We start from the raw sequence: 21607 nt of genomic DNA, 5'->3' as shown, positions 1-21607 counted from the left end.
CGTCCTTGGCTTTGAGGACATGTGATTCAGGCCGTAAGGGGAAGAAGTCTTAACGCCTTGGAAGTCAGGCACTCGCTTAACACCTGCCTCGTGACTCAAGTCAAAGTGACGATGTGTACAGTTGGGCGAAGAAAGTTTGCCATGCGCACTTATTTCTGGTGTGCCGACACGACTTCCTCACGTTCAAAAATGGTGAGATCTTCTACTTTTTGAAGGCTGCCATCTTGTCTAATACATCTCACAGAGGCAAGAAATAAACAACTCCGTCGGCGTCAGCTCTCACCAGATCTTTCCGAACGAGCTTAGAGACACCATGGCTTCTATCGATGATCTACGCACAGTGATTCATCACCTCAGCAACCCAAAGTCGGTCGAAAGACTTGATCCCGAAAAGATCCACCACTTCATGATGACAAAACTCGACCAGATCGAGCAGTTTCTGTCACAAGTACAGGGCGGGTAAGTCTGTCCTCTTATAGTGTATTGCAATGTGCTAACGCCAGTCTGCAGCCCTCCCGAACAACCCAAAGCCGTCCCTCCGCCATGCATGGACTTCCTCATCTACAGCGGTATTGATAAAGTCATGCAGAACACGGTCAAGGAACTTATCGCCTTCGATGGACCCGAAGCCCCGCTTGTCCACGAACACATCGGAGATCCAGCCTTTGGTCGCTATCTCGAACAGTTCCTCATCTCCACGAAAGAGATGATCGCTCGCGATCCATCCCTTCTGGATAACTTCGAGGTCACTGTCAGAAAGCGCTTCCTTGATCTGTTGATCAAAAAGATACAAAAGTCGATGAACTACAAATTGAGAACACACTTTGAGTTGCTCTAATTATGTGGAGTCTACTCTCGTCCATGTCTTTTTCATCATCCGGCGTAAATAAGTATGTGGGCCGCAGTCTTGATAGAAGGGAGTCAAGGTGTGCTTGATTGGAATTGCTGTACATCTTCTAGATCAAGCGTTGAGCCACAGTGGTTTCCCTCGCCATCTTCTGTCCCTTCTTAAGTGATCATTGCGATGTATGAAGCCAAGCCTAGCTGGACATTCTTGAGCTAAAACCACCACTTGATCAGAGTCATGTCACAGATTATCGTCGAGGGCTCGACTGTACTCATAGACATGGTCACAAGAGTCAACTTCTGTACGAGATTTCACACAAAACTTGACAGACTCAGCTCGGCTATGTCTGAGTCAGTGAACATGAGGCCAAAGGCCGCTAGAACCAGCTCCTCAAATAAACATCTTCGGTACCCTTTCGAGAGTAAGCCTCCCACTGCAACAAGTGCTCATCTCACGCAAAGGTGATGTGTATGTGAGAGGACAGGGATTGCATCCGAACAAAAATGGCCCCACGCATACACATCGGAGGAGCTATCAAAAATCAAGACGTTAGCAACAATCTTCACTGAATGTGTTCGTTGGGGGAATTTGCAACTCCTTGGACTCACTCTGGAGAGGGTTGCGATAGGTCCAAAAGCAGCTCCTTGTCTTCGCCAAGCCGGTAGAGATGTCCAGCTCTGGTATGACGTTCCAACACAAGTGAATCGCAGACGGAAGTGAACTCGACAGGAAGAAAAGTCGTGCATCAGATTCTTCCTGAAACTCTTCTCGCTCTTCTGCCTCCTGCTTTCGAATTCGCACAACTGTCATTTTGCTCTCTCGACGAACCTCATCACATACAAGACAAGGTACATTAGTGTCTTCTTTCCCACGCTGTTGGTGTCAATTTAACCAGTGAATTAGATGGATGGTACCGCTTCAGTCGCATCAGTCGTCTCTCTCGACGAGAGCGAACCTCACTTCTACAAAATCTCACCCGACGAGATGAACAAACTCAAGCACAGTCTCACCCTCATGGAAGATCGTATGAGAAGTCTGTGGATCTTGATGGGGCGCGCACACATTGATCCTATCCTCAATGAGCTCTCTACTGTGAACGTCACTCTCGCAAAGGCCGAGAAAGTTCCTGAGGACCTGTAAGTCTGGCGGACACCAAGTTTTGCAAGACTCTATTATTGACACTGAATAGGACACCCGATCCTTCCGAGTCTGGAGACTACTATACCGAACTGGATGATCCTGAGCCTAAGCCCGAGCCTCAGCACGTCAGGCCCGGCATAGACGGATTTCTCATCCGAACTGGCATGGCCGCGATTCTCGGCGACATGATTGATGAACTCAAGGATCTCAAATCAGCCGATGCCACCGCCATGATGGAATGCATTGAGGAACTAGAATATGACATGGCGCAGGAGCTTCATGTTGTTATTCAGGAGGCTGCTGAGAGAACCCCCGAATTCATCAAAAGATTCGAGGCCAATGCCCGAAAGCTTACAATTGAGTTCTTTACCAAGAAGTGGCAAGAAAATGCGCTTGAAAGGATAACAAATACATTCAAGCAGATCTGAGAGTGCGGTCTGAAGCTTGAAAGGTGAAAGTAGAAGCTTACTACCGTTTCCTACAAACATGAAGAAGTGGCACAAGAATAGCAAGTAAGAGACAATGAAAGACACATGGCTGGAGAATACGGATATCAGATGCACAAAAGGAGCTGCCATAGAGCTTTTTTCGCTGTCTCAAAAGAATGCAGATGTTGTAGCGATCAGTACAAAGCAAAGCAATGTTCATTGATGGTTTCTGATCCCGAGATGCTGAGCGGACTCTCTATTGGCCTCTAAAACATTCTGGTCACAATCTTGCCTTCCACATCTTATTCCGATCCTCATCAAGAATTGTTCTCATACTCTCAGTGATTTGTTCGATTTCTTCGACCGATCAAAATGTATAAACACAATCTCAAAGTTGTTGATGAATACCGGGAGCAAGGCGGTTTTCGTTTTGTGCCAGAACTGGTATGTTTCGAGCGTGCCCCTCCACTGAAGAGTTGGATGACAGGAGCGACAGGCGATTGACCTCCTCGTATATCTCAGAAAGACTGAGCTTTGGCAATAGCTTCCTTGTCCAGAAACTTCCTGGCCACCTCCTTGTCTTTGAACTTACACACGAACGTCTCCAATATATTCTCGCTAGGCAAAACTCAATTGCACCATTTTGTCGTTCCTGATCGAGTACAAGTCCTTATTCAAGGTGATGTTGAGGTCGAGAAGGGCCTTGTCAGAATATTCGGCGCGCACGAGGATGCGTGGCTGGGAGGTGTCCCTGCTGACGAGGATACAAATGGGACCGCGACCTTTGCGGACTCACTGGATTCTCAGTTTCCATAATCCATTTGGTCACTCTAGTACGAGCTTCGTGAACAAGAGTAGAGGCGGCGAGATCTTCAGCGGTCGGAGCAGTCAGGTCTTTCGTTGTATCGACAATGATATCTTCGACAGTCACTTGGATAGGAGTATCGTTGCGATCAGGCTGGGAGCTACTTCTCAATATTAGAGGTTATTTCCGAGACGTTCCATCATTTATCTGGACATACGGAGTGGCAGGTTTGAGGTTGCTGATCATAGTCTTGATTCGTTCGATTTGGTGGGCGTGGATGACTGCGCCGCTGACTGTAGACTTCGCCTGTCCGACGATCTCTTCCAGGAGCTTTATGTCGGCAGTAAAGATCTTGCCAAAGACGACTTCGTCTTCATCAGCCATGTTGGCGTGAGCGTTTGATCTGGTGAATGGCGGAAGGGTGGTTTGGACAGAGCTGATAATTTCATGGAGCAGTGTCGAAGGGGGATCAAGACAATGTTCCAAGTGCGGCCGAAAACTTTAGAGCGAAGAAAGGCATGCGCTTTTGCAAGGTGGACAGCTCTTGCTGGTTCCGCTCCTGCTCGGCGATGAACAGCGCCTGCTGTTTGTTAACAACCGCAAAGACAAGGAAGATGAGACAGGTTCAAAAGTGAGATCATGGAAGTCACCTCATTGGCATCTCCCTTCTTCACCTTGCAGAAGCAAACTATATAGTCTCACAAAATTGACCTCCTTGTACACCCCTCATCTAAATCCACACGGTAGTCTGGTCTGAGGGGGACCGCCGATCCTCTGTACAGGAAGTAAATTACCGCCATTTACGATGATTGTATACGCCGGGAGTAGTAGACAACGCGTCTATTGCTTTTGCTCCCCAAAGGTGGTGTGTTCGACCCTTCGGCTTACCCCTTTTTTCTTTTTGTTTTGCATTTTTTCTTTCACATTCGAGATGTACTGTTCCTGATTGTGTGACTGATGCGCTACTCTGTCCAGGCATAATTTCATGGCATCTCACTGTGAAAGCTTTTACAGTGACCTTACTTGGATGGAGTAACCATACTCTGACCAATATTTTCCATGAACTTGATTTTCGATTCTCTTCAGCCTACCGTTTCTTAGGAAAATCTTGATGTTGGTCTTGGACGCGAACACCGATAGTTATCAATCTCATCCAACACCACAAGCTCAGTCCCCAAATCTTCTATGCTACCGCCTTCTCTTCTCGCGAAGCCGTATTACCTGATGTTATTCCCACCAACAACACCATCAGAGAAGACGCCCTTGCCAAGTTTCATTCGGCACTCTGGACAATACCATTTGGAGCGTGGTGGAGGAATTCTGGTTAGTCGGACGCATTTGGGATGAAACCATTCCTTTGCGCACTTTACATGCTTTGTTTAGTGCATTCCGGGAATTGGGAGTATTGAGAAGCTGGACTTACTTTGTTGTCACAAGCAATCATTTTGCCGTATGATTCTTTGCCACAGACGCAGTAAGTTTTTCCTTCGGAATTGGTTGAGTCTTCGGAGGCAGGATCGTCTTCGTCTTCGTCTTCGTCTTCGTCTCCGTCTCCGTCTCTATCTTCATCCTCGTCCTCGTCCTCGTCCTCGTCTTCAGACTTTGTTGAAGATTTGGTTTCATCGTCCATCTCCGCGGCACTTTTGGTATCCTCTTCCTTGTCGCCAACCTCAGTATCTGCCTTCTCTTCGGTATCTTTGATCGTAGCTCTTTCTGCGTCGGAGATGCCTTCCACAACGTCCTCTTTGGAGCCAGGCAAATCGTAGTAGCGAACCCACTTGTTTGCAACGACAGGCGGATCGTAGCGGAAAAGACCTTTCTTCCAATTCTCTCTGGCCTGTTCAAGTGTAGCTGGCCTATTGACCCTCAATCAGTCATTGTACTCTAGAAAATGAAAAGCGACTTACGTGTGAGTAACCATCTGACACATGACGATGGGAGCCAAGAATCTGATCTCCTTGTTTGGGATGCCGGTATCCAGAGCACCGAGCCAGCGCTGTAGTGTGCTGGAGCAGAGATCGCCGTTGCGCGGACGGTGGGGTTCGTTGTTGAGATGGATCGCTAGGTTTTCGACGAGTATCATCGTGTCAGCGACAGAGGAGATTGTGTTTCGAGACATATCGAGATACTGCCTGATCGACCACACGATTCTTGTAGAAGTCAGAAGGCTGATGGCATGATTTATGTGTCTCTACACTGTTTGCTACTGCTGTGATGCTAAGAAAGAACAGCATTTGTAAGCTTTGTTGAGACAGGAGAAAGAAAGCTTATCAATCTATCTGCGTTCAGATAGAATGATGAAAAGAGTATGCTACAACTGACGTCTTCTAGGATAGCAAGGGGCGACTCAGATGGGTAAGTCTAATGCATCAGTCGAGCCTTTCATACATTCTCTTTCTGATCATTCTCTTCCACCTTGACGGCCGCCCAGACTCATAGATCCATCTCTTTGCCATACACAAGAAGTAGTGTTTGACCTTTCAGGCCAGAGCAATCACTCCTCCCAGCTGCTCAACCCACGATACCATTGGTGTACAAGCCACGATTGCGCTTCTTGCGACAATCTCTACAATACCAGTCCGATTTCTCGGGAGGGACTCTTGATAGGCCGGCACATGAAATGTGGTACCACTTGCCCTTGCACTGTATAGGGTTTGTTAGCGACATCAGTGAAAACATAGACACTTTTACGCACATCGACATCTTTGTGGTTGTTGCACTCGACCATGGAACGTTCGTCTTGAGGCATGTTGCAATGACACCAGAGCTCGCGGTCGGGATAGTCATCGTCGGATTCCTCGGCAGTGGATGACGAGTCGGCGTTTTCAGGGTCTTGAGGTTCGGGCTCTTGCTGCATGGATATTTCGGCCGGGTCTTCAGCTTCGTCGATGGCGGTTTCCCCATCTAGGTCTTCATCATCGCCCTCGTCATCATCGATTTCATCCTGGCGTGAGTTGGTCTGGCGACGGTTGCGCTCAGGTTTCTTGAGTGCATGGTAGGCCTTTTCAGCACTTCCACGTACGGTGATTTCTCCCTCGGTGTCCTCCGGCCCGCTGTTGCCATCATCATTGATGTTCTGCTCTGAAACTTCTGCCTCGGCAGCATCTCTGATACTGGTTCTGGCAGTTTCTCCAGGGTTGAAGTCTGTCATGGACTCATCATCACTGTCATCTTCGGAAGCATCATCCTCGATGGTAATGATTTCTACACCGGCCGCCACAGATGCATCCAATGGGGAACCACCACTCTTAACAACGTGATCGATGTAAAAAGTGGCATCAGGGTTCCAAGGGTTTACGGCAACGGGGTTAAAGTTAGCGATAGGAGCGCGCGCCAAACATCTAGGGTTGTCCCAAATGCCGAGATTTCTATGGCACGTCAGTTGAGGACTACAAAACTTCAGGGCGGTACCTACTGTTTGTGCAGCAAGAGTTCCAAGACAGGAACACTCAAGAAGTCGACTGCTCTAGGCTCGATATCGACATCCAAGGCTCTGATCCAAGCGTCGACTTCACCACGAGTAAGCTCTCTCACGCTCGGAAGGTTTGGTTCAGCTGCGAGATGGCTGGCCAGATGTCTAACCAAGTTCATGGTGTCGTTGAGAGACTCGGTGGACATGATTGCGGTGGGCGAAGATTGAAGGCGTCGAAAGTGTGTGCAGAATGAAAGATACTCGCGCCGCGATGTGTGATGAAAATTGCAGCGTGTTGTTTGCTCTCGGGTCTTGATGGAATGATCCTCAGTTCTCCGGCACGAATTCTCACGTCCAGTAGAGAAGGTGCTGTGTGAAAGTGCAATCGTGTTGGTCCCGGTGAGGCGGTTCGGAGACGATCAGGAACCGCAGCAGAACAGAACCCGGAGACTTGGTTATGCTTTGTCGAGTCTTTAAGTTGGGCTTGTGTTAATGGTTCTTGCTTGTAGCCGAATTAGAGCGAGCAACAGTACAGCGGGAGTATCTTCCAAAGCGAACCGATCGACACGCACCTAAACAGCCGAACGTAGACGCAAGAATGATGGATTTGACTGGGTGCCTCGCAAAACATAAAGACGGTCCTCTTCAGATCTTGGTCATAGAGACCAGACCACACAACGAGGACAAAATGGAAACAAAGGAAAAGAACAGACGCAAGCAAGCAAAACAGTGTCATAACAACGCAACAGAAATAGTCTATGCAAATAGCTTTGGCCACTGCCGCCAGAACCACCTCTGGAGCTTCCATGCCAACCTGGAAACATCTCTTGAAGGTATTGATGCATTTTCTCGATATCGTCCAACTGATATTCCAACAAGGCTGGACAACGATTTCTGCACATGTCCTAGCTCCGCCACCAAATATACTCATAGAATCTACTTCCATCAAAGGTCCTAGACAATACGGTAATCGCAGGGAGATCCATCTGTAGGTTTGTCCGCTGGATTTTGTTGTCGAAGCATGCGATGACACATTCTGGTTCTTTTCTTAGTAGTCTCTTGCCTCTTCAAGAAACATCTTCCAAGCGGAAGGCTGTGCTGAGCACGGCTCTGATCGTGTCTATCTCCGACTCGGTATGCTGCGTGATTCTGCACAACTCAAGTAGCTTCTGCCACATGTCCAATCTCTGCTCTGTAGGCGCGTCACGGACTGCTTCCAGAAAAAGACAGGCAGCAGCAACACCCCAGGTAGAGTTAGGAATTGGGGGGTTGATAACGGCCGCTATCCTGTGCGATAGCAACTCCGACTCTATGATATTGCCATAACAGTCTCCGAGCTCAGGACTGGCCACAAGGTGTACGAATACAGCCTTGTTGCCTTTGACAGAATAAAACCTGCGCACTCGCCGTTCGATATCGTCGAGGTCATGCAGGAAGAGAGGTGCGATTTCTGACTTGACTGTTGCGATGATTTTGCAGTGCTCGTACACCTCCTGTGTGATTTGGAGGCGTGTACGTAGGAAAGCAGGCACCTCTCCATGGAAGAAGCGTTGCTCATCTTGTACGATATCCTCGTAGACCTGAATGCGTATCTCCAAAGGCATATCGAAGAACCTCATGACTGCTGGCGACCGGCTTACGTCTTCGGTATTCAAGAGATTTTCCAAGGTCTTGGCTAGCGCTTTGTGAATCCTTCGACTGGATCTGAGAACTTGCGATGGCACACTTGAACTTTGGCCGACGTTCGTCTGTGGTCTTTTACTCTCCTTCATTCGCTTTTGCACAGTGAACTTCTTCTTTGTCGATGATTTGACGGGAGTGGCCGATTCACGCAGCAAGGCTTCGGGATTATGTAAAGAGCCTCAAAGCCACGCGCTGTATGACGTCCGGCAGCTTTTCGAGCTCAACAGTCGCTACATGACCTTGCGAAGCGATGATCCAGATGAGTAAGCAGAGTAGTGATCATGAGCGCATCTGGGCAGCTATGAACTTGAACATTGCTTTGCTCTTCTCTCTTCCCCTTTCCCACCATACTTCGTCCTACCCACGGAGACCAGGTGTCTTGTAGGTGCACCTGGCGATTGCTTTCCTTGCTGACATCCTTCAGGGCCCGGCACAATCAGCTTGTATCTCTTCGTGGTGTGCCAGATTATTAGCCTTCGTATGAAGCCAGATCAAGCTGCCGGAAACAACAACTCGACAACCTACCTCGACACCGACCGAACGATCACAGAAGACCGAGCGATACCGATCGATGGAGCGTTGCGACGTGATGAAGGGTGTCCCTAGGAGAGAGAGGATAGGTGATGCAAGCGCAGACAGGCTGTTCGGCCACGAAGGGGCGAAGATTTATGCATCTGACGTAGCCCCAAGAGGCGGATGTTCCGAAACAAGCTCAATGTTGTTCTCGTTGGTCTTGTTGTCCTGTGGCCTACCTAGCGATTGAAGGAGAAAGTATGATGTCCAAGCACGTTTTGGTCGGGTCGAATACGGTACGAATAGATGGGTTTAATGTCAGGCGTGGTAGTCGTATCGCTTACAATTAGTCCTTGCCGGCAGAGGGTTCGATTGCCGTGTGTTCAGAGTCCAGCTTGTCCAACTGATTCTTCCGTGCAATAAGCTCTTTGAAGCTAGTGACGTTTTCATAGCCTTTGGGCATGCATCCCTCGGGTCGTTTCACATAACATGCGTGGCAGCTGTAAGAAGCCGGTCGAGCGATGTTTTGCCAGTATAGAAGCATGCCTCCAGGTCTTGTGAGGCCACAATACTCGCAGCAATGCTTTAAGGGAGCTGAATGTAGGACAGGACGGTGCGACCCCCATGGGAGATTTTCTCGTACCCACGAAAATCTTCGTACCCAAATGCTCAATCTTTTCATCAACCTCATAGTCTGGTCCTCAGCATATCTCTGAGCATGGATTTCGCGAAACCGCCGATGTTGATTTGCGACCCAGTCGGGATCCTCAGCTGCTTGACGACGCCAGTACCCCGCCCGTTCGTGACATGATTTCATCTGCCAATCCGGATCTGTCCGTCTGAGTATCTTTCTTCGTTCGTTCCATACATCTAGTTGTCGTCTGTGTATAAAGGGATCTTTTGACCATGTAGGATTGACGTGAGAGGAAGACAACAATCTCAGACCAATGGAAGGATACGGTAGCTCGACAAGGAAACGCCTCGCATCGAACAGAACTGTTGACATGTTGTCAGAACTTGTGAGGACTTGGCAATGGTCAAAGGTGGCTCCAAGGCGTGAAAGAGAGCTCGTGACGAGGATGGGAAGTCCGGCTCCGACATCATCATGCTGACGCACGGACGTTCGCGACTTTTTTGGTCCCTGTAACTTTCTGCTCTGCTACGCAGCACCATCATCACCATAACTCACTCCCCCTCGACACCAGTGTATTCCTGTTCTTCAACCCAGAGTAATCGGATCGCATATCACTTTCCAGCCGTACACACCCAATTTTGCCCACAAAACCTTCCTCCATCGAAACGAAAATCACCATGGCACCGCGTCAAGCACCCCGAGCACCGCCAGCAAAACGCCGCAAGACTACTACTCAAGTCGACGAGTTGAAATTTGACCCAGAGGCACGCAATGAATGGCTCACCGGCTTCCGCAAGAGAAAGCAACAGCGCATCAAGCACGCCCAAGAACAGTCGGCCAAGATTGAAAAGGAAGAGAAGGTCAAGGCGAGGAAAGAGGTACATATCAAGCCCCGCTCTGCACTCCTACGATTTCCTGGACGATTGACTGATACCATCCATAGATGCGCGATCAACGAAAAGTAGACCTAGAACGCCATGTTGCCGAAGTAAACGACCTGCTCAGAAAAGCGAACAAGGATTCAGACGACGAAGACTCCGCCGCAGAAGACGACGAGGAATGGGATGGCATTGCTTCGCCGCCTAGACCTTCCATCGACGGTGTAGACGAGTACGTTGACGAGGACAAATACACAACCGTGACCATCGAGGCCATGGAAGACGCAAAGGCTTTCACAAAAGACTCGGACGACGAAGCGGAGACCGCTGTGGTCAAAGAGGACGCTGATGCCAAGGATGAAGCTGTGGTCAAGAAGAAGACGATGTGGTCAAAAGGCAAGAAGGTGGATTTCAAGGACAAGCCCAAGAAGAAGAAGTTCAGATATGAGAGCAAGGGTGAGAGAAAGGAGACTCGCAACAAGCAAAGGTCAAAGAACGCCGCTGCGAAGAAGGCCAGGACGGAAAAGTGATGTGGATGGCATACGATTCATTTCAAGAGCACGCATGATACCCAAATAAGCATTTTGTTTTTTCATGTCAACGAGACAAAGAAGCTTCCATTCTATCGGTTGAAGCGGTGGTATCGTTCTGGGGAGGGAGATGATGATTTCTTTAAAGGAGTAACAAGTTCTGAAAAAACGCTCGGAGAATGCTCTCATTCTCTACGCAGCGATGATGACGCCCATGCTGAGAACCCAAGATGAAGAAACGGCGATGAAGAAGACGATGGGAGATACGAGAAAAGGCCGTGACGAACGGATGCAAAGGTGGTGAAGAGAAGACGTGGCTTAGATGTTGCCAATCTCGGCGACAAAGTCGTCGAGCTCCTTCTTGGTGGCATTGTACTTGGCGGCCATCTCCTCGTACTTGGCCTCCCATTGATCGCGGGCGGCCTCCAGGGCTTGCACCTTGCGCTCGTAGTGGCCGGCCTTGACGTCGGTCTGGCGAAGCCTGTGAATGGCATGTCAGCAAGTTGTTCAAGCTGAATGGGAGGAGTGTAAACGTACTTGTCGTTGGTCTCTCTCAAGTTTCTGTCAGCCTCCTCGGCCTCCTCCTCGAGGAGTTGCAGTCTTCTCTGCAAGCTCTCGTTCTGGGTGCCGTGCTGGGCGCTCTCGTCGGCGGCGGCCTTTGCGTCCTTGAGACCAGACTCAATCTTCTCGAGCTCGCCCTCAAGGAGCTGGTTCTTGTGTGCGAGCGAGGTAATCTCTTGTTCCTTTGCGAGGTTCTCCTGCTCCAGCGACTTGACCTTTGCCTTGAGCTCCTCGTTCTTGGCTGCGGACTCGTCGGCCTCGAGGCGGAGAGCGTTCATGCGCTGTTGTTGGGAAACTTGTCAGCTTGGCTGGAAGAAGCGGTGGGGGTGAGGGGTAATTGAAGCGGGCAGCAGCATCGTGATCAGATATAGACTGTAATTGGACGATTTCGAATCATGCACCTTGCGGTGTATTAAGGGGAATCGTTGAGTTTCATCATGTAGATGTGGCATGGAGGGAGGGTGTTGTTGGAGCTTGTGTTGATGACACGCACCTGCTTGATGGCATCCATCTTGTATGTTTGTTGTGATTACTGAGAAGGTGAGTTGTGGAGAATGGTGTACGAAGCTGAAAAGCTGAAGCGGAGAGTGAAGTATGAGGTCGAGAAAGCGGTCTTGAAGGATTGCAGTATTATGTGTATATGCAGAGGAAGATCGGAGGTTCAGGGGGAGGGGGGATGTTTCTCGAAGTTTGGTGTGATAGACGTTTGGACCACGCGGAGGCTGCCATCAACAGCCCCGACGCCCGACCTCCGGCCGCCAAGGCCAGGCGACCTGATTGGCCTGTGAGAGCTTGTTGCCGCGTCGACCGAGCATCAACAGACGGACGGCCAGTGGACATTTACGGCCTCCTTCCCCAACCGTGGTAGGACGTGTAGTTCGTAGCAGTTGCCCTGTCACGCGTCTTGAAACATAAGACACGGCCGCAATTTGCTCATCGAGTCAACCGTCATGCGACTAGGATAGCTGCCATAAACAAAGAGCTTGACGACGACCGTCTGCACTACAATTACCTATCACGCACTTCCTGGAATCCTTCGACAACTTCCCCACCTGGATGCAATACAACTAAACGACATACGACACTTACCATGTTCGCCGCACGCGCTGATCAAGAAAATCTGGCTTATGCCCACCAAGCTGCCGCTGCTGCCAAACCACTAAATCAACAAGCAAAGACTCCTGCCAACAAGGCTCCCAAGACACCCTTCCGCCGCAACCAGAATGACGAGAACGATGCCTTCCAATCCGGCTTCAAGACTGGGAAGACAACCAAGAAGGCTAACCTGGACCACAATGCCTTCATCACTCCGGCCGGCCCACGCAACCGCGCCCCACTGGGAATGAAGACGACCAACGCCAAAGCAAAGACTCCGGCTCCGTTGACCATCAAGGCATCCGCTCAGAAGACTCTCAGTCCTCGACTACGCAGACAGAAGGTCAAGATTCACCAAGCCGAGCCCATTCAGCAGGAGCAAGATGATGGTGTTCCAGACATTGAGTACATGCCTCCGAGATCAATTCGTGAGTCCATCTTAAGCTGTTTCTGTGAGACATTGACTTACCCGTCTCAGCACTACCTGACCATCCAGACACAATTCACGAACGCGACTACTCGATGCTGGATCCCCAGTATGCTACCAATGGCTTCTGGGGCGTCTTTGAGAACGCTCCCGATGAGCACGGCGTCCGTCCAACTGAGCGCAAGAACCGCGAGATGATGGCCCGTACCGACAAAATTCAGCAAGACATCATTCGCCGTGCTCTCGAGGCCGATGACTTCCTTAACCTCGATCTCACAAAGGTCCGCAAGGGTTTCGAGGAGAAAGAACAACAGTCCAGGGCTCCTTCCAGTCTGTCGGCTAGGCGTGCCGTCAGTGCTCTCTCCAGATCATCGTCGACTACGGCACTTGGTCCTCGCTTTGCTGCCCCAACAGCAACAGCCGCTGCTCGTTCACGCACTACCAACACCGTTCGTCCCCTCCCTCGCAAGCCCATCTCTTCCTTGACTGCTCCGACTGCTTCATCATCGGCTCGCCACGCCTCTGCCACTGCCGCTTCACGCAACACACTTGGCTACGCTAGAGGTCGTGCCGTTTCCGCTGCCTCCAGACGCCCTCTCTCGACTCTCCACGATAAGCCTGCTACCCCTACCGAGAAGAAAACTAGGACCGTCTTGGAAAACCTGATGGCTGACGATGCCGAAGTCGAGGAGCTCCTCCGTGAACGCAACGCTCGCATGGAAGATCATGATGCTCCTTCTGAACACATGCGCAAGCTTTCGATCCTTCCAGACGAGGATGACGAATTCAAGGACTTCCAGCTCACCATGCCTGAGTAAGCAAGCAATTGCTAATGGAAGGTACTTGAGCAACGTTCTTTGTCTCAGTCTTTATCATGGAACACATACCTCAACTATTCGTTCTCTCATGTCGCTGATGATTCTTACGCCCGCTTTATGTTTCAGATGCACTACGTCCTACGTCCATCTCCTTGTGGTCATGATCCAGATCACATTTCTGTCTAATTGTTTTACTTTGGTGGCTCCTTGTCTGGGCTTTGGTATTAGCTCAAAATACCGAGTGTAACTGGTGTTTCTTGGTCAGGGTCGGGTATACTGGTTGCATTGGAGATGTGGTCACAGGGAGCCACACACCTTATGGAAAGGTGTTTCCGGAATAACACAATCGTTTGTTTACTCAACATTCCTCTCCTACCTTGTGAAATCAATCATGTGCATGCTCCTAGTTGTCTCTCATCTTTCTCATCTTTGCAGGTTCTCATCCCGCCCCGTCGACGCAGAACGTGTCATGATGCACTTCCCCCTTGTATTTCCTGCCTTGTGCGCACTGGTCAAGATGCACGACGAATTCCAATTCGCTGGAATGATATTCGGAGTGGAGTGGGTAGTTTTTCTTGCTCTCACTGGACATGCGTCCGCTTTTGAGAAGTATCTTGCATCTTGACTGCTACGGCAAGAGGACTGTAGGGAGGGTGAGATGTGGGCAGCGAGTTGAGTTGGTTATGTTGTTTTGTAGGTGCGCAGAACCATGCGTCGAGAGCAACTGATATCAGCGCTCTCACTAAACACGACTTCGATATCGACAAAGAAAGTTGCATTGTGATGGTGACAGCGTGGAGGATGTAGGCGATTAGGAAGCAAAAATGCGAAGAGATGGAGGATCAAGAGAAAAAAAAAAACAGATGACGAAAGTCTATATCTCCCTTCACTTGCCATTGTGACTATATAGGCATCAACAATTCGCTACCTTTCACCCACTCAGGAGCACCAGAATCCAAAGGATGTCTGGCCTGAGGGGAATAGCCTGTGCTAATGCATCGGGAGTAGTAGCGTCGGCGCTCCTCCTTTTGCTGGTTGTGTGTTCGATCCTTGGTGTGATCTTTTAGACTTTGTTTTGTTTTTGAATATTGAGCTGAATACGGAGCTGATGTATGAGAAGGAACAACAGTAAGACTGTGTATGAGATCAAGGAAGAAGAGACGATCGTATGCGATGCTTTTATTTTGCAGCTCACGCATCAAAATCCGTAACGATCCATATCGTGCTGCGGTCCAAACTCGTCACTGCCGTATCCTGTTCTTCCGTACCCTCCAGACGCGTACCCACCTTCAGGCAGTTGGTGCCTAGCCCCGTACGCCTTCGAATTTGCTGCAGCATACTCTTCGCTCTCTGTCGGCGAAGGCTTAGCGGGATTGAGTCCTCTCTTCTCAACCCAGACAACGTATTGAGTACCCTCCGGATCCCTCATACCGAAGCGCAGCCCCCCATCATGGCGTAATCTCACGCAGCCAAGTTCATCGTTGTCCTCCTCGCCCTCATCCTCTGACATGTCGCGATATCTGCCGTTTCGCATCTTCGGTTGCTCCGGTTTGGGCCGCTCCACTTCTGCCAGTGGTCCCCAAGAAGAGTGCTTGTTGTAGAAGCTCCGTGCTGCTGCATTGGCAGTTGCGAGATCAGTGTAAACACCACGAACATCCTGCTCCAGTGGGCGGTATGGATCTCCATCCAGGCTTTGTACAACGTAAACGTGCGTCAGGCTAGACTTTGTCGAATTGGCTGGATCGGTGGTTGAAGATGTGGTGGCCTTGCGTTTTTCATTGGACGAAATGTCTTCAGTAGCCTTGCGTTTTCCATTGGATGACATGCTGAAATTTTCTGGGCCTTTTCAAAGGTTTCGATCGAATCTGTGTCCGTTTACTAGTCTAATTGACAGCAAAGATGAAAGAAGGATGGAAGTGAAGTTGCGAGTATTAGAGTTTGGCGAAGTACTTGGTTGTGCTTGCATATACCTTACATAAAGTCGACAATGAAGACATGTTGAGACGGAGGTTGTATCTTCAGCTCAAGGATAGCTGCATTGATGCACGGAACGAACCAGATCCTCGAAGTGTCCACTGAGAGCTCCATCTGTTCAATGCTCCCTTCGATCTGGTAGCATTCGACACGCTTTATGCATTTCTACAGCTGGCTTCCTCCAGCGTTTATGCTGGAGATCTGCAAAGCACAAGTTTTGCTTGGCGTCTGTTTGTTTGGTCCAACAGCGCGGTAAAACAGACTGCCGCGCTTTTCGGTGCATCAACACCCGAAACACACGCCAACCACAACGGCGCGCCTTTTCCAACCCACCAGGCATTTGCGATGGATGCAGCGTCACCGGCTCATAGAGTGGGCGGTCGCCTTGCGCTTTCTGATCCTGCAGTGAAGAAGATTGCTCAAGCAAGCTCCTCGCACAACTACTTCGATGAATTACCTGAGCTGCAAGGTGAGGATGATTGGCATAAATGGAGTGATGCTTTACAGGACGCTGCCTTGATGGCCGGTGCCGATGCCATACTCAATGGTGAATCAACACACCCGCTTTCTTTGGACGACAAGCTATGCACTACAGCAGAATGGAACGACAATATTAAACGGACTGCCGTCTGGCGACGCCGTAATGAAAGTTTACTGAAAGCCATGCGCGATACCATGGAGTCAGATGCCGACATCGATATGTTCGGCTCCTTGAACGCCCACAAGGCCTACATTGGCCTCAAGTCCAGATACTACGTCTCTGATAATCAAAAGGTGATCAATTTGTACAACGACGAACTCATGCTTGCAGAAATCGACCTTGACGACTCGCCTAAAGAAATCGCCGATGACTTTCAAGCCGCGTTTGAAAAATACAACCACTTATTTGACCACAACGAATCACAGCGTCTTCCGGAAAATTTCTTGAAACTGGAGTTCCTCAACTCACTTGGCATCGTGTATGCGGACTGGGTCAGGACTTTGTTGAAAGAGCATGACGTTCTGGGACTGGATCAAGGTCCGACTCTGACATTTAACGAGCTTGTTGATATGGCTGTCGTGGAGCACAATCGATTGTTGCAAGAAAACACAAGCGAAGGCGTCTCTGCACACGTAAGTGCAAAACACCAGCCAGCAAAGCGCAACATCTCCGAAGTCGAGGAAGACTCGCATTCGTCTTGCCGCGTAATATGCAGTCTGTCCCATCATCAGAACTACAAACAAACACATACCAATCAGGAATGCTACACACAAAATCCTCGTCTCCGTCCGGAGGGCTGGGAACCTAGCGCCAATGACAAGAAATATCTCGCCAAGCATTCAGAGATCGAAGCTCATCAAGAACCCAGCGTGTCTAATAGTCTGTTGCCAGCTAATCGAGAAGCCGAAGCGAGGCAGGAGGTCTTTGACGAGGAAGAAGAGGAAGAAGACGCGCCAGGAGCAGGGCATATCAGTGATGAGACTCGCAAGCTCACTTCGATGCATGAGCAAAACTGGAAACAGCTGGCTGCATCCCGTTTCGCCGAAGTACAAGCTCAGAGAGATTTCGTCACCCGCACTCTGGAAGACAAACAAACAAAGAAGCTTCGCAAACACGCACCATCTCAAGATCTCCTGTCCGGGATGTGGCTGCTTTTCGCGCAGGATCTCAATATCGAAAAGTTCGGTCATTGTCACATGCGGCTTTTGGAGTCAACTACGATCAAACAAAAGCAACAACAGATCCAACAGTATCGAGGGACCTTGACCATCGGACCATACAAAAACCCAGAAACCTTCGAAGTTCTTACCTTCAAACCTTCACCACGAATCACTGGCCGCCCGTTGCAAATCCACTTCAGACAGTCTAACGGTATGTCGCATTCAGGCGAAGCGACATTCTGGGGCAACGGGAAGATGTCTTGCAAGGTTCCAGCACCTTGTAGCAATGGGCAACAGGGTATCTTTTCCTTCGTCGAAGTCGTGGGTATCTACTCAGAGTCTGTTACTCAAGAATCTCGCGATGGGAACCATGATGATGATAGTGACGACGGGAGTAGTAGTGATGTTGAAGATGAAGAAAGGCAGAACGCCGGAAACAGCGGAACTGATGCCGAGAGCGATCGAGCCAATTCCAAAAGAATGAATCAGAGTCGTCAGGAGAACTCGCGGAACCTGAAGGTCCTAAGAACATAGCTAACGAACAAGACTGGGTGCAGTTGGCTGGAGCTCGCATGGCCGAGGTGGAGACTCAGAAGACAATCGCTCTTCGCTCCATCACAAAACCCAAAGGAGTGGTACCATGTGGGCCTATATCTGGTCTATGGCGGCTCTATACGCCTGAGTACAATCCTGGTCCCACTGGCCATCATCATATCGGCTTTTGGGAACACATAGCTCAGCGCAATGGTAACCATCATAATTACCATTGTCAGCTGTCAATTGGGCCGCGCGAAAATCCTATTGTTTATCGAACCAACCAACTCTCGCCTTCCCATGTAGTTAAAGGCAATGCCTTGCAACTCAACTTCCCCGGGAAGAGTCTTCCGCGAGGATATGTCACACTGTGGGGCGCCGGAAAGATCTTTGTGGTATTGCCTGCAGCTGTTCTCCAAGGCTACAAAGGAACTTCGAAGCACCTCACTTTCGCAGGTATCTGGAGCGGATCATCAGAGTATGTGCCTCGCAAAGTATCCAAGAAAAAGCGTGTGAAAACCCAGGAGGTTAGGCACGATCTGGTTATGAGAGCAGAAGAAACCACTGATGTAGCTGTCAAACTCGAAGATGAGGACACGGACATGATCATCAAGAACGAGCCTTCTGATTCCGACTCCAATGACTCCCACGAAGAATGGGCCGACGATGTCGCAACCACCAGGGTAGCCGTACAGAAACAAAGGGATGCCCTTCGCGGAGGTCTCGTATCCCCTCTTCATTCTCTGTCCGGTAAATGGTACCTACACTCTGCGGATTACAATCCAGGACTTGACAAAGAAGTCGCCATCTCCTTTTACTCTCGTCAAGAGCATGACAACTCTGAGAGAATGTGTGCTCCCGGTCATTGCAAGTCCACTTCTGATCAAATTCGTTACTGTGGCGAGCTGCGCTTCAAGGCGCCTGTTGGAGAACGTGACATCCACTGTCTCATCAAGCAGTTCGACGTACCAAAGGAGGCCTCACTTGTCCCTGTTAGGATCGAGATGTGGGATCCTCTCAAGAAGCGAACTGTCTTCATGAGTGCATGGTTCTTTGGTGATGGCAAGATGCGCATGAGTATACCGACTCTATGTATTCGAGACTACCTTGGTCAAAACACTATGATCACCTTTGACGGACTCAAGTATGGATGGACAAGCCATGCTGAATGAGCGGGTTTCTGGCTGGTGAGGATCTCAAAGGTCGAGGAGGCCAAGATACGGTACGTGGAATACGCAATGTTTTAACATATGAAGTCATACCCGGTGAGGGCTCGCTCAAGGCGTCCCCTTGGTGGATTGTCTCGGCTGGTTTGTAAAAGTCCTGCCTTTCTACAGTAATCATAGGAGCGATACACGAAATACGGGAGTTCATTCTCTGATATACCTCTACTGATGTTGATGCGCTACTTCGATGTCCCTGGTTGATCCCTGCTGCAGTAATGTCCTAAATTCCTTTCTATGAGCTCCATGCGCATACCTCCCCCGAATGTCCTCCGTGCCTAACAACTATAGTCAAACTTTCTGTGCCCTTCTCGTCCACTTCATGTTCGGCAGAGCAGATCTGATGTTATCTCTTCCTTTGAATTCGAACTCACCCTTGAACTCCCCGGCGCCATCGTCAGAGCTTGTAAGGTTGTAGAGGTGACAGAATTCAAGGTGGTCGCATGACGCGATGCTGTCCAGGAGCTTCTCGCGTGCCCAATCCGAGCGAGCAGAAGCATTCTGGATGGTCAGGCGTCTGAGGCACTTTGACTGCCGTGCGATAATCGAGTGTAGTGAGGTATCGCTGTCTGGTGCCGGGAACTCGCATTGAGAGAAGTTGATCTCTGCGAGACTGTTCTCGCCAGTAAGTGCCTTGGCCAAAGAAAGGATGCGGTGCGTGTCGATGCATTTGAGCGTGTGGCTAGTCTGAGTGTCAAATCTCACTGTGACTTGAGATGACGGACCGTTCCTTGCATGCTCATGCAAGAAGCGGACCAGGAACTTGCAGCTGTGATCGCATTTGTCTTTCAACATAAGAAGGCGGTGTCCCAGCGTAGCGTCCACTCTTTTGATGTCGTCCGACTGCTGCACGTCTGTTTCCATGGCCTTCGAGTATCGCACATCGACCGTGAATTGGCTCGGGTCGCAGAGTTCGAAAATCTTCAATCCGTATTGTACGGCTGCCTCGTTCCGCCGGCGCTTGTTTCTGTCATCGATCAAAAGTATGCCAAAATTGCGAGCTCCCATGGGGACCGCAACTTTCTGAAATGCTTCGTGCAATAGATTACCGTCTATACGGGGACCCCAATGAGAAAGCTCTCCGACATATGGCTTTCTGCTTTCGATATCGTCCTCACAAATGCCGATACAGTTTTGGATGTTTGCTGAGCCGTCGTCATGGTCGGCAATCTCGATGAGGCGTTCCAGTCCCAAGTTTGACGCGGGATAGTAGTAGTCGGTGGACTTGCGCTCGAGTAATCGAGGTCTGACAATATACTCGAAAGCAGCGGACGTTCCGCGTAGATTTGGCAGGTCTTCGTCACTGGTGTGGTCCGCAATCACCATGAGTCTCTCCGGGGCTAGGCGAGTTGAACCCTCGATGTTTGGTCGTAAGTGAGGTGATGATTTGGCGGAGTCGCTGGACTGAGATGTATCGATCGGACGAAGAGTACTTGTTGATCTCCATCCTAGGCACCTCAAGCATTCAGAAGAGTAATTGTGCATCTGGAACGCTGTGTGGCAGGTTGCCGAAAGATGATGAATGGTCAAAAGATGATGGATCGATGGATGATGGTCGATGGTGGGTGGTCAATAACGAAGAAGATGGATGTTTCGCGGTGAGTGTTTCAAGGAGTTTCTCCGGTATGCACTTTCCCTCCTCGTTGGTGGCGTGCCAACATTCGCGCTGAAATTTGGAGATGCTTGAGGAAGCTTCGAACGAGAAACGTAGCTGCGGAATCTTGTCACCGCATCGTCCGTCTCTTACAACCATACTGAATGGTACAAAGCTGAAGAGATACTAGATGCTGTCGAGATTGGTGCGACCCCCGTAGAGAGAAGTTCACTGATGAGCTCTCACTGAGAACGAAACCAATCTCGAAAAATATCATGCATTCTATAGCCATGAGCATGACAAAGTTCAGTGTTGGGGGATGGAGGAACACGGCAAATCGTGGGATACGTTCATCTCATCTTGTAAGCAGGGTGACCCTGGTTTAATTTCATGCAGCAATATCAATCGCTCTTTCGGAACCACAATCGTAGATCAAAAGCCTCGACGGCTCACTGTTAAGCTTTGTTACCTTTATCTTTCGTTCCTACAGAACTAGTGGCTGTGAATGCATGGAGCTATCCCGTTTGTTGCAAAACGCAAATCACGGGTTGGGAGTTCTTGTTCTGCGAATGACATCCAGTTGCAAGGTGATAATGCCCACAGCCAACACTCACCGCATAAAGTCCTCTCACAGACTGATCCTAGTGTATATGAACTGACGACAGCAACTCCCGTATCACGGTTATCGCAAACAAAGCTCACGTATCTGCTCCTTCTCCAATCTCGATAGTCACTGCCAAATCACGTGAAATGGTCGAACTTTATGTTTTGGATAAACGAGTCTAGAACGTTTGATCAACCAACTCCCCTCCGGACATCCGTTTATGAATTTGGAATTCCCATCATCACAGTTTATATATCCACCGAATA

The 21607-nt window shown here is 49.7% G+C and overlaps 12 protein-coding genes across 12 annotated transcripts; 5 read left to right on the top strand and 7 right to left on the bottom strand.

The window, feature by feature from the left end:
* Positions 1 to 252: 252 nt before the first annotated feature.
* On the top strand, positions 253 to 838 carry M438DRAFT_405148 (uncharacterized protein; the record flags this gene model as incomplete). The annotated part of the gene is made up of 2 exons (XM_029909769.1): positions 253 to 459; positions 511 to 838. The coding sequence occupies exons 1-2, from the start codon at positions 314 to 316 to the stop codon at positions 836 to 838; spliced, it is 474 nt and encodes a 157-aa protein (XP_029760977.1). The 5' UTR covers positions 253 to 313.
* Positions 839 to 1750: 912 nt separating this feature from the next.
* M438DRAFT_391870 (uncharacterized protein) lies at positions 1751 to 2626 on the top strand (the record flags this gene model as incomplete). Its single annotated transcript, XM_029909082.1, has 2 exons — positions 1751 to 1983; positions 2037 to 2626. 2 exons carry the CDS (start codon positions 1751 to 1753, stop codon positions 2413 to 2415), a joined length of 612 nt encoding a protein of 203 aa, XP_029760976.1. The 3' UTR covers positions 2416 to 2626.
* A 407-nt stretch (positions 2627 to 3033) lies between these two features.
* On the bottom strand, positions 3034 to 3604 carry M438DRAFT_334642 (uncharacterized protein; the record flags this gene model as incomplete). Its single annotated transcript, XM_029903731.1, has 3 exons — positions 3034 to 3153; positions 3212 to 3380; positions 3438 to 3604. 3 exons carry the CDS (start codon positions 3602 to 3604, stop codon positions 3034 to 3036), a joined length of 456 nt encoding a protein of 151 aa, XP_029760975.1.
* An 833-nt stretch (positions 3605 to 4437) lies between these two features.
* Positions 4438 to 4850, bottom strand: M438DRAFT_272888 (uncharacterized protein; the record flags this gene model as incomplete). Its single annotated transcript, XM_029900587.1, has 2 exons — positions 4438 to 4593; positions 4644 to 4850. The coding sequence occupies 2 exons, from the start codon at positions 4848 to 4850 to the stop codon at positions 4438 to 4440; spliced, it is 363 nt and encodes a 120-aa protein (XP_029760974.1).
* A 620-nt stretch (positions 4851 to 5470) lies between these two features.
* Positions 5471 to 6838, bottom strand: M438DRAFT_405147 (uncharacterized protein; the record flags this gene model as incomplete). The annotated part of the gene is made up of 3 exons (XM_029909768.1): positions 5471 to 5863; positions 5916 to 6588; positions 6636 to 6838. 3 exons carry the CDS (start codon positions 6836 to 6838, stop codon positions 5732 to 5734), a joined length of 1008 nt encoding a protein of 335 aa, XP_029760973.1. The 3' UTR covers positions 5471 to 5731.
* An 806-nt stretch (positions 6839 to 7644) lies between these two features.
* On the bottom strand, positions 7645 to 8789 carry M438DRAFT_201088 (uncharacterized protein). The gene has a single exon (XM_029899337.1). It carries the CDS (start codon positions 8402 to 8404, stop codon positions 7700 to 7702), a length of 705 nt encoding a protein of 234 aa, XP_029760972.1. The 5' UTR covers positions 8405 to 8789; the 3' UTR covers positions 7645 to 7699.
* A 1377-nt stretch (positions 8790 to 10166) lies between these two features.
* On the top strand, positions 10167 to 10870 carry M438DRAFT_258446 (uncharacterized protein; the record flags this gene model as incomplete). Its single annotated transcript, XM_029899741.1, has 2 exons — positions 10167 to 10340; positions 10406 to 10870. Coding segments are annotated over 2 exons (639 nt in total), but the record flags the coding sequence as incomplete, so codon positions are not given.
* Positions 10871 to 11188: 318 nt separating this feature from the next.
* M438DRAFT_317632 (uncharacterized protein) lies at positions 11189 to 12015 on the bottom strand (the record flags this gene model as incomplete). The annotated part of the gene is made up of 3 exons (XM_029902751.1): positions 11925 to 12015; positions 11408 to 11712; positions 11189 to 11351 (listed from the first exon to the last, which is right to left on the bottom strand). Exons 1-3 carry the CDS (start codon positions 11940 to 11942, stop codon positions 11189 to 11191), a joined length of 486 nt encoding a protein of 161 aa, XP_029760970.1. The 5' UTR covers positions 11943 to 12015.
* A 506-nt stretch (positions 12016 to 12521) lies between these two features.
* Positions 12522 to 13771, top strand: M438DRAFT_272969 (uncharacterized protein; the record flags this gene model as incomplete). The annotated part of the gene is made up of 2 exons (XM_029900592.1): positions 12522 to 12954; positions 13005 to 13771. The coding sequence occupies 2 exons, from the start codon at positions 12522 to 12524 to the stop codon at positions 13769 to 13771; spliced, it is 1200 nt and encodes a 399-aa protein (XP_029760969.1).
* An 844-nt stretch (positions 13772 to 14615) lies between these two features.
* Positions 14616 to 15785, bottom strand: M438DRAFT_345022 (uncharacterized protein). The gene has a single exon (XM_029905355.1). The coding sequence runs from the start codon at positions 15594 to 15596 to the stop codon at positions 14970 to 14972; it is 627 nt and encodes a 208-aa protein (XP_029760968.1). The 5' UTR covers positions 15597 to 15785; the 3' UTR covers positions 14616 to 14969.
* Positions 15786 to 16090: 305 nt separating this feature from the next.
* On the top strand, positions 16091 to 19198 carry M438DRAFT_391854 (uncharacterized protein; the record flags this gene model as incomplete). Its single annotated transcript, XM_029909081.1, has 2 exons — positions 16091 to 17905; positions 17944 to 19198. 2 exons carry the CDS (start codon positions 16091 to 16093, stop codon positions 19090 to 19092), a joined length of 2964 nt encoding a protein of 987 aa, XP_029760967.1. The 3' UTR covers positions 19093 to 19198.
* M438DRAFT_201078 (uncharacterized protein) lies at positions 19199 to 20731 on the bottom strand. Its single transcript, XM_029899336.1, has one exon. The coding sequence runs from the start codon at positions 20626 to 20628 to the stop codon at positions 19435 to 19437; it is 1194 nt and encodes a 397-aa protein (XP_029760966.1). The 5' UTR covers positions 20629 to 20731; the 3' UTR covers positions 19199 to 19434.
* Between the last annotated feature and the right edge of the window lie 876 nt (positions 20732 to 21607).

Source organism: Aureobasidium pullulans, assembly GCF_000721785.1.
Source record: "Aureobasidium pullulans EXF-150 unplaced genomic scaffold scaffold_8, whole genome shotgun sequence".
Classification (NCBI taxonomy): domain Eukaryota; kingdom Fungi; phylum Ascomycota; class Dothideomycetes; order Dothideales; family Saccotheciaceae; genus Aureobasidium; species Aureobasidium pullulans.
The sequence above is the reverse complement of the archived record's forward strand: the minus strand, read 5'-3'. Positions and strand labels throughout refer to the sequence as shown.